The sequence below is a fragment of the Perissodus microlepis genome, chromosome 9 (genome assembly GCF_051167445.1).
Source record: "Perissodus microlepis isolate ML-2025 ecotype Zambia chromosome 9, ASM5116744v1, whole genome shotgun sequence".
In the NCBI taxonomy this organism is placed as follows: Eukaryota; Metazoa; Chordata; class Actinopteri; order Cichliformes; family Cichlidae; genus Perissodus; species Perissodus microlepis.
In genome coordinates, this window is record NC_140469.1 from 24,511,262 (window position 1) to 24,522,108 (window position 10,847).

A 10,847-nucleotide genomic window follows, 5' to 3' on the forward strand; every position below is an offset into this window, starting at 1 on the left:
TAAAGTATTCAAAGTTCAGGTTTCTGCGGTGACGAGTCTAAACATGAGAAGTTCTTTGAAGTCTGGTTTTTTTTTGTTGTGCTGATGACCACGAGCCATCTATCAGCTAGACAGGAGGCAAGAGCCATGGAGGTTCAAGGCTGGGACAGTATACCAGTGCAACAGCTGAACTGTGACTCAGTACACCCTACTTAAAGTTTGCAGAGCGTGAGCAAAGATAAGAAAAATTTTTAAAAAGCAAAACAAATTGGATTACACAACCAAACATATGTAGACACCATATGTATACCATACCTCCGTCCTGCATAACACAGAGATAATGCATGATTTGGTGTGAAAGAATTCAATAGCTTGCACAGAGCCCTACTTCAATCACACACCTTTGGGATGAATTGCAACAGCATCACGCTTTATCGCCCATCATCAAAGCCCAACTTTACTTTTGTTCTTTTGTGTCAGAATGAGAGAGGATCCCTGCAGCCAAAATCCTGCGTGAAGCCTTTGCAGAAGAGTGAAGGCAGTTCCAGCAGCAGATAAATGTCGGTCACTTTGGAAACGGAAACGTACTACCTTTTCAACAATTGCGGATGATTAGTTAAAGATTCGATGTTAAAGTGCCACCTTCAGTCCCCTTGGCTGATGGAACAAATTGGCTCAGAATGAATGAGCAACACATTCTTATCTTCACTAACACCATCATCCTGGTTTAAAGCAGGAAACAAGCTCAAGGGTAAAGGTGGTCTTTCTTTAGAGCAAAGGAAAGGAAAACTGGAAAGGAAAGGATGCCTCATAAATCTATCCTCACTGATGACTCCTCTGTCATTACAAAATGCCCTCCTCCTGCAGCACACACGGTAACAATGTGCTACATACCTATACAACAACATGCCCTTATACAGGCAAGTATGCACTACTAAACAAAAACCCAGTAATTTTCTCATTGCTTTCCATACAGAAAAAGCACTGTGGTACATTAATGACACCCCCAACCCTCACATGCAAGCATGTTTTTGAGACAATGCAGTTGTTCACTCTATGACTTCATCACAGACTCAGATGCTCCTTTGCACTATGACAGGGCATGCCCTCTCGCTCGTCCCCACACAGCTGAACAGACACCTGCTTGTTTCGACTGTATCTTTCCGGCCTGACGGACAATTTCCATACTGTTAGAAATTCCATGTTTTCACCCATTGGCCTTCTGTAGTGCAAAAGCCAGGAAGCTGGCCTCTCCCAGAAAAATAAACATGCCAATTCAGACCACATTACATTGACATTAATTGGAGTTTTGATTCACCTCTAAGCCCTTCTGACGACAGCCTTTCATCATCCCATTGCCTACAAGAACACGGCAAGACTTACAGGTTTAGATTCTGAGTCATACTTTATACAACATACACAAACACATAATGCATTGTGGTTCAGCAACATCTGTTTATAGCTATAACCATACTTAAGTACTGTGATGTTCCAGTACTTACTGCAGAGCAAGTTTTTTTCTCTGGCTTTTGCCATTAAACAGCTCTTCAAGGACAGACAGCAAAGGTACTTTCTCAAAGGTACTTCAATAACAGGGGTTTTCATAAAAGAAGATTTTTCTTAATATTTTTTCAGTTACCTTCCAATCAAAGAAATCCAGTTGTAGCATCTACAGCAGAAGTGATGTACAACCCATGAATGGTCAACCAGGATGTCACTTAAGATTTGGCCACAGTTTAAAAAAGTACATTTAACACACTTCTTTGTTGGGTCCTACAGTACCTACTTTGAGTGCATATGTATGTTCACAGCTTAGACTGAATAAAAACTAGACACAGCCACAGTGACATCTTTGGTCTCATTACCATATTGGGGTTTCTTGCGTGATGTCATGTGCACATAGCTTAGTAGTGGTAGCAACCAAAGCAATCACAAGGAGGTTTTTGCCATCTGGTTGGGAACTACAGGTCTGTGAAGGTTCTCAGTCATCCAGTTGGGGAATACACATTTTCCCTCGGTGATTGGCTGTCTGTAGGCCTGGGGCTTTGGAAATTATTTTCCCAGGACTGCCATCAACCTCTAGCAACAAATCACAACCGGACTGGGAATACTCATTTTTCCCACATGACCGGTGGTTGTCAGCTGGTTAAGGACCAGTCTCTAGGCCTGTGTGACTGGTGTCTTACTCACTTGATCCTACATGGTCACTGTGACTGTCACACATCCAGAATGGCTAACAAGTTAATGTCACATGGTCTTATATCTGCAAAAGATAAAAATGTACAGTTTTTGTACCTCCTTGTTGGCTTCATGGCTACATGTGCCTGAATATTAAAGACAAAAACAGTCCAAAAGCAGCAGAAGACCAGAGACCAACAACTACATTTCAGCTAGTAGGGAAAATACATAGCTAATGTTCATGGTGATACCACTTCTAGCTAGCTATCAATGTTGTTTTGGTTTGGTTAATATGCATTTTATCTTCAACATCCTAGATAAATCTGTGCTAAAGTAATACTACAGTAATACTACAGTAAGCTGTAGTATCTGTAGCATACATAGTTGTAAACCTTTCTAAAACAAGTTAAACAGCATGGAAGTCATGGTTAAATGCTTCAGTCATAATGTGACTTTGTGCACAACTTGTGTGATTTCAGGCAGCACTATATTGTCAACATTTACACAGTACACTAGTAGTGTACTACATAGAAGTATATTAATGCAAGTCTCTGATTGAGATATGCTGCCAAAAGAAAGGGTTTATGGGAATCTATAGCAGTGGTGGGACATTTTGACCCAACAGAGACAGAATTCATACCAAGTGATGCAAAAATAAAAAAAAATAAAAAAAATCAGCCAAATTTTGAGGAATTTCCCAAACAAAACCACATGTCAGAATAATTTTGGGCAAAAAAATTGTCATGGGATTAATTGTGTGAGCACAAGGACTGTCTGTGACAGATTTTAATGCACATCTATCTAGAGACTTTGCAGAAATTTCGCACGGAAAAAGGAAGGACATTGATCTGCTAGTAGCACTATGAAGACAAACTCCTGGGAATAATAGAATTCATCATTAAGGGAAAAGCTGAACAAAATGTCATGACAAAGTACGGACGTCTTCAATCTGTGTTTTTCTTTTTTTCTCTCTCTCTCTTAAATGTCATTAAGAAAAACAATCTATTTTATGTAGAATAAGAGTATTGATATTTTCCAGACACAAACAGCAGCGACAGTCGGTAAAGCGCAGAGCTGTTTGATCCTCTTCATCCAGTGCTGGATTAAAGACCAAGGAAAAGAAAACAGTTGACAACATCCAACAAAGTGTTTGCAGCTCCAGTATTGAGGATGAAAAAAACCCTTTGATGGCCAAAGCTTTGATTTAAAGGAGCGACAATGGATGTTCAGATAAGAATTAATGAGAGGTTTAGTAAAGATAAGTTATCTTAGGAATTTGAACTTGCCAACATGCTCCATCAATTTCCAAAAAAAAAGACTTAAAAACCAAGAAGGGAGGTCAAGGTGACATTAGCGATCACACCTTTATCTTCCCACACAGAAACTTGCTATACTTAACACATCCTGTGTTTGTTGTCAGGTTTCATGCCTTGAAGTCATCCATCTCATCCCACACAGACTGCCACTTAAAATAGTGGCTTGTTTTGTCCAGGACAAATTTAGCTATTCCTGTTTACCCTCCAGGATAATGCATGTGTTTTTAGTTAAGGGTTTCTTTTGGATCACTTGCAGAGGCCCCAATGCAGGCTGTATAGCAGCTTTCCTCAAAGTGTTATTGTCAGCAGCACACAGCTAGTGTCTTTGTAGCTGCGTTTTCATGGTCTCGTGTTCATTTTGAAAGATTTTAATGAGAATATTAGAAAAAGAAATCAAAAAAGACAAGATCAAGACCACATGACAATCAGTCACAAGTGATGAATGAAATACAATCCAGATGAAGACAGCAGTTGGTACAGTGGACCAAATATGGAAGTTGGAAGTAAACAGTAATAACCTGGGCTGCAGACACTGCAACAAAAACAAGCCACAGTACATCTTGAATCGGTTTGAGCTTGCTGACATATGAAAGTGTAAACAGCCACAAGAATGGTTCAACTCTTATCTCAAGAAAGGACACATGAGGCCACATATTCTTATGCCTAAATGACTATAAAAGGAGGGTGAATAGATCATTTTCCAGTGGCTAAATGTTTAGGATAACTCCTCAGTGTCTACTAGGTGAGACATTTCAGGCATATCCTGCTGGGAGGAGACCCCAGAGTGAAGAAATTACATCTCTAGGCTGACCTAGAAATACCTTGAAGACCCCCCGGAAAGACTGGAGGCAGTGGCTGGAGAAAGGGATGTTTGGGTATCACTGCTTGGACTGATGCCCCTGTGATTCACACTCAGATAAGTAACAGAAGACAAAATGATAGGCCGATACATACATACATAGTTTGCAGAAACAACTTCTAGAAGTGCAGATTTAAAGTGTGAAAAGTACAGAAATTTGTGAATTTTGTACAGCCATCTTTAACATGCAGTTTGTGGTTAGATAGGTGTTTTGTCACAAAGTCTTGAAGGCAGACATGTGCAAGATTTTCTTCTGTTTATTTGGTCACCTTCCCATGAAGGTCAAAGAAAAACTAGAGAGCATATTTGGTCTTTTTCATAACCTACACAACCATGGTGTGAATTCTGTGCATGCGCATCTTCTCTTTTTGCTATGTAGTACTGGAAATAATGTAATGTTTGCCTTTTATAACAGATTATAAAAGGCAGTCTGAACTGAAACAAACTAGAATTCTGATGTGATTTGCTAAACTTTTCCTGAGCCAAAACCAAAAGGTATACAAGACTAAGTGCATTAGCAAGCTAAAGCAAACGTTTGATTTGTTATGGCAGTGCTTCCAACAGTTAATTAATTTTCATGTGAGTTGAACATCTCAGAGGAAAACACGTGTCAGTTACAGCACATCATTGCAACATAAAAAAGCAAAGGCAGCAATATTTATACTGTGTAACCTCGTACGGCCCATTGGCAAATTTGTCACAGTTTATAAACACGTGGATGTGGTCAAAGAAACAGCTGGCCTCTCTTAACATTCGGTGGTAGTCAGAGTGATATCACCTGATTGTTTCCTTTTTGGTGACAGCTTTTGTGCTCGGACCTCGCTGTTGTGATGTTTCCCAAGAAATACAGGCTCAGTATTTTATGAGTTGACTCACTTGTCTGCTATGTCATCTTGTGGATGGAAACTGGACATTTATTATTTTAATCGGAAAATGTTACAGACTTTTAAAGCCTCAAATGTTGTATGTAGGGTTTTTTTTTTTTTTTGCTTAGCTATGAAATCACAGTTGGACAGGGCTGAGAATCTCCCTATGAAGTAGTTTTAATAACAGTCTTAATCAAAAGCTGACATGTTACCTCTGTTCAAGCCCACAATCTAGATGACCCACATCAAAACTGGAGCCAAACCAGGATCTCATCAAGTCAGAATCAAGACCAAATGGATGTGGAAATATTACATATTGCTATTACATAATGCTTCCTTAAAGTCAGTGTCAGCATGCATGTATTATTAAAACTATGATTAAGACTGGATCTACAGGTTTTATTGTCATATAATAGAGTGAATTTCATCAGCTACTATGAAACCAAGGCTTTTGGATTAATAAGAGTTACACTGAGATCTTCCTCTTTTTATTGGTTAATGCAGCAATAATCAAGTGGCTTCCAGCTAAAATTAGGAGCTACAGAAGCCTGGTACTTCCACAAAGATTTATTTCCATTTCCATTGTTTTCATCCACTTGAAGTCTTCATCTGACACTGACAAATCATGATACCACCCCAGGAAATATATCCAGCACTGTGCAGCTAAGCCTCCAGCTACAAAACCAATCTTTGGTGGTTTAACACCAAAGTAGTTTTTGGAGAAAGGTTGACATTTCAGTGAGTTAAATCAACACTTTTATACTTGCGTGACCTAAATTGAATCTATCGTTTGGTTCTTTTGCCAGTGATAATCTTGAGGTCAGTAAAAGTTGCTTGTTTTATTGCACCCTGTTTGTTACTCTGATGCAAGTCTAACCTCATTACCCCGATGACTTTCACAGAGCAAATATGAGATAAACAGAAAACAGGCCTGCGTTTACCAGGAGAAAAAAAATGTTTTGCTTTGGTGTGAGAATCAATCTCTTTTAAATTCTGTTTTATTTTGCAACATGTTTATATATTTAAACTTGAGGGTTTCTTCTGGCTCAACATTTTCGCATTCAAAACAGCTTCATACAAAAGTCAAATGTGGGTCATGTGTGCAAACCACAGTCATCCCCCACCCTATTTTTTCCTATATCGGTAATATACTTCTAACAACACCCTATCATCGCCACCATTGTCTTCATCATAATCACCCTGATCACTATAATTACCCTCAGCACCAAGTTCAGTGTAATCACCACATTCTCTTATACTCACATCATCAGCCACACTGTCTTATCATCCTTCATTGTTCACAGTCCTGGACGTTTATTTTGTTTCAGATAATTAAAACCGCTATCATTGGACAATAATTACCATGTGGACACCAGCTGGAGAGCTTTGCATGCGTGTACTCATTTTGTCGTATATAAACCCATGCATGTGCAAGTGCACATACAGAGTTGCTACTCTATATATGGAGTTTGTTAAATGCATATGCACTCATTAGTGAAGATTGAAAACAGGGAGTACCCTGGCAGGTATTCATTTATTATTCTTTTGGATATGAAAACAATAGGGCTGATATTTGTATCCTTTTCATCTTGGACTAAAGTGGTTTTACAATTTATTTTTGTGTGTAAAGAGTTTCTTTACTTATTAATGGGATTTCCAAAATGGTGTTCTCAACATATTTAACTTCAAATTTAAAAGAAAATCTATACGTCTACACATTCAACACAATGTCCCATTTTTAAAACCCTGAGCATGTGTGGCCTTCCACATCTTGGGTTTTTGGATCCTTGAAGTGACCACTCCAAGTTATTAGCTCATGTCAGGAAGCTGCGTTATGAAGATTCATCACACAGGCACATACTGTATCAAACGTCTTTAACCACAATTACCTGCACAGCAAACATTTTGTGAAATTATTGCACCACAAGAAAACCTTGAAAGATAACAAAATCTTTAAAAGGCTTTAAAAGAGTGACTATTGTACATTCATCTCTCTCACAAATGTTATGAAGGATGGTAATTAGCGATATATTGTACACTAAAGCTGTTTTATATATAAACTTTTGCTGCAGACCTGGACATGATAACATGGGAGTCTGAAAACTGACTCACTTTTGGGGCTAGCTTAAATTAGCCATTCAAAGAACTGCAGTTTTTGGCACTGCTATGTTGGCTTAACTTTTTAGCCACTTGGTTAGTTCAAATGACTCATGTAACGCTTTAATACATAGCTTATTTATTCATTCACTGACAGACGCTGTAATGTTCCAGTCATGGAATTTCTCTTTGTGTTTCCGGCTTTTAGTTCTGATGCTTCCAGCTAAAAACCATCCTCACACATTAGTAACAGACACAGCTAAGAAAAGCAGTTTGCACTATTTCACACTAAGAGAAAGGACTATATCATTTTCTCCTTTTAGAAATCATGCACAGAAACGTGAATGTTGCCACAGCGACAGCTCTGTTTAAGGATATTTACAACATGCAGCTTGGAAATATGTGTCCCTGGTGCTCTCTCGGGCAAGTGAGCCAGCGTGCGCAAGCACACTCTGCTTTTTTTCCCCTGTCTTGAAAAAGTGAATCATGACAGAGGATTATAAATATGGCAAACACACAAACAGCCTGAGAATGGAGCCTCTGGCTCACCCAACATCTGCAGGATCTACAGTAGAGGAAACTGGACCATGAAATCACATTTTCGAAAATTTGTTTTAGCACCACCCACCTCCTCACACACATCAACACCAGTTCAGCTTGGATGCAGAGCACATTTAAAGCTTTTTTTCATTCCCACGCGATTATATTCCATTTATTTCCATCTTAAGAGGACAGGCTTATTAAAAGTGGTCACACTTTTTTTTAAGCCAGCAGGAGCATAGGTTGTGTTTAATTCCTAATATCAGCAAGACCACTAAGCTCCATAAGGGCCACATTAGGTAACGAGACCCTGTAATCATTTAGCTAAGCCTGGACAATGCTGCTTTTGTGACATGGGGGTCTTTGTGGTTTACACAGGTCAAGATATCCTTACAGATAACTGCAAAATGCTAATCTGGATTCCAGCACACTGACGAAAGCAGTGATGGTATATTGGCCTGTCTGTCTGAAGCGTAGCATGAAAACTAATAAAGTGAGGCTCTCCGAGATAATTGGCAATGACCATCATCTATGACATGCACCTTCCAATGCTCAGCATTGCATCATCTTCACTTGCTTAATTATGCAGTGCTACTGAGTGCAGAGCTTGTCTGTCAATACGCACATTGTGAGGTTTTACTGCTATCCAGTTGCAATGGAAAAGAAAATCTGCAAGTCTTCCAGCACTAATTGGAAACATGTTAAAGTGTCCTGAGTGATGTATTAATCACTACAAAGAAAATCTAGGTTTAAGCTGTGAAAACAGTCTCCAGAAACAGCAAAGCACTGCACACGGGATCAGAGAAGCAAGTCAGCCAAGAAATAACTCAAGAAATAATATGGAACAGAAGCCTAAAGGAGTCTCCCTCGCTTGCATCAATGCTATAAATTTAAAAGCACTGGTTCGCCAAATAGTTTGGGAATGCCGGTTTGTGTCCACATCCATGCATCGCACCTCCACCTCATCCTCCCTAAATCTGCATTATAATCAGTGTTGTGTAAGGTGACTCCAGAACCATCCCAACTGAACTTAGGCACCAGATGTTCTGATGATCAGCTGGTCTGTGATCACATTAACTTCAATTGGGCTTTTATGAATAGGTCTGCAGGTGGGTTGAGCTGGCCTAAAATATACCCAAGTAGAGAATAAACTTTAGAGAGTGGTGACAATTATGTCACACCAATGGTAACGCTGTTCTCCTCAGTGTAGGGCAGTATATGTTTCTTCATTAGACATTTAAGGCTCCTTCATGTATCTCCTGCTCAAGTAAACCTGGTCTTATAACACAATATAAAACATCCCCTAGGATGTCAAACTGGGGCCGCATTTTGAACACCACTTCAAAAAACAGGCTAAAACTCTCAAGACATCTCCAGGGTCTTTGCACTTTAATTATCACCAACATGTGAGTAAAGAGCCTAGAAGACTTGTAGTGAAAGGGAGAAACAACAGCCAGAGACTTAAAAGAAATCTTACGCTGTCTTTTTAAATGTGGTCAAATATACAACATTGAAAGCTGAAACATCAACATTTCTATTACTTGAACATTAATTAAATCCAAAATGTCCTAAGCTACTCAGCTAACCACATTATCAACAGAATAATATTTACACACACTTTTTTTAAGTAACAGAAAAGTCCCTTTCAGGACTAGTGTGCAACTGCTCCATCATTCATATTCAACAGCTGAAAAACCTCTGAACCAGCAGAAAGTTTGCCAACAGCAGGAAAAAAAACTTCCAACAAGAAAAAAAAACACAAAAGAAAAACAGTCAACAGCCACATACCGTCCAGCAGCTGATAGGCAGACGAGCAATGGCAGCAGAACCGGAGGGCAAGGAGAAATAATCCAAAGAGCCAGGGAGGAATGCTGCACAAAAAACACAATTTAGGAATAAGAAAACTTGCTAAAAGTTCATCAATTCAACTTCTTTACAGAAAACACAGTGGGTTTCATTTACCGTGGAGTCATCTTTAGTGTTGGTGAGTTTAAGTCCACGCTAAAGTTGCCCCGTTTATATGTGGTGCTGATAGAGACAGTGAGAGAGAGAGAGAGATGGAGCTCACTCTGCCTCGCTCTCATTCACTCCAGACTAAAAACTGCTCTTTCCTCCTCCTCTCTCTTGCCCCCTGATTCTCTCTCGCTCGCTCGCTCTCTGGTTCTCAGTCAAACAAAGGCAGCTTCAGTGAATCGGGACTCAAGGGGCCCTCGTAAAGCTGAAATCTGACTCCCAGCGTCTCCTCTATGGACCACCGCTTTCTAATCCAGCCCTCCCCTCAGACATCTCAACTCCAGATCCAAATTAACACACTCCAGTTAAACCACCCCCCCTCCACCAGAGACACACACCAACTTTTCTCCTGCTCCCCTTCACTGGTGTGGTTTCTCTCACTTTCTCAGCACTTGGGAGCACTTTTTGTGTGTGGCCTTGACTTGCTGTAACATCTGCAGCATTCAAAGCTTTCTTTAAGCAAAGACAAGAACTTCTGTCAGGGTCAAAGCAAATATTCAGATAGCTTAGACCAGAGCTTACATTATTTGTTGGCATCACTTCAGTGCGTTCTCTTTGTCAGGTTCAGCCCACCAAAAGCAGAATCCCCTAATCCACAGCAACACCTGAATTATTAGAAGTCTGGTTCTCCTTCCAAACAAAAATTGGCACTTGTGGCACTCTTGTGATTTTGAATGAAATTTAGTTTCTAACATCCATCTTTTATTTTGACTTCCAAATCACTGCTTTGTTCTCCATAGACACACCCTTTCAGCTCTTCCTGCAGCAGGTCATCGTGGGCCATGTTAGGAGTTTTGTCTCCCCAGCCTCTTGTAGGTCTTTCCTGGGTTCTACCCTTTGAACATGCCTGGATGCGCCCAGAAGGAAACCTGATCAGACACTTAAAAGCATCAACTTTAAGCCTCTCATACGTTTAAACTTTTTACCATCTCCTCAAGGGTGAGCTAAAGCCCCCTCAGCCATTTGCATGAAATATAATGATATCACACCTCATCTTAC

At 39.8% G+C, this 10,847-nt stretch overlaps 1 protein-coding gene across 2 annotated transcripts in view; it reads right to left on the bottom strand.

Moving 5' to 3' along the window:
- LOC146380583 (collagen alpha-1(XV) chain-like) overlaps positions 1-10,063 on the bottom strand; it is a 60,365-nt gene extending 50,302 nt beyond the window's left edge. For both annotated transcript variants that reach the window (XM_084939777.1, XM_084939776.1), the window contains exons 1-2: positions 9,798-10,063; positions 9,624-9,706 (exon numbers count right to left, since the gene is read on the bottom strand). In XM_084939777.1, the coding sequence (XP_084795903.1) occupies positions 9,624-9,706; positions 9,798-9,919 (205 nt within the window). In that variant the 5' untranslated portion in view covers positions 9,920-10,063. The remainder of the gene's footprint in view (positions 1-9,623; positions 9,707-9,797) is intronic.
- Positions 10,064-10,847: the final 784 nt, after the last annotated feature.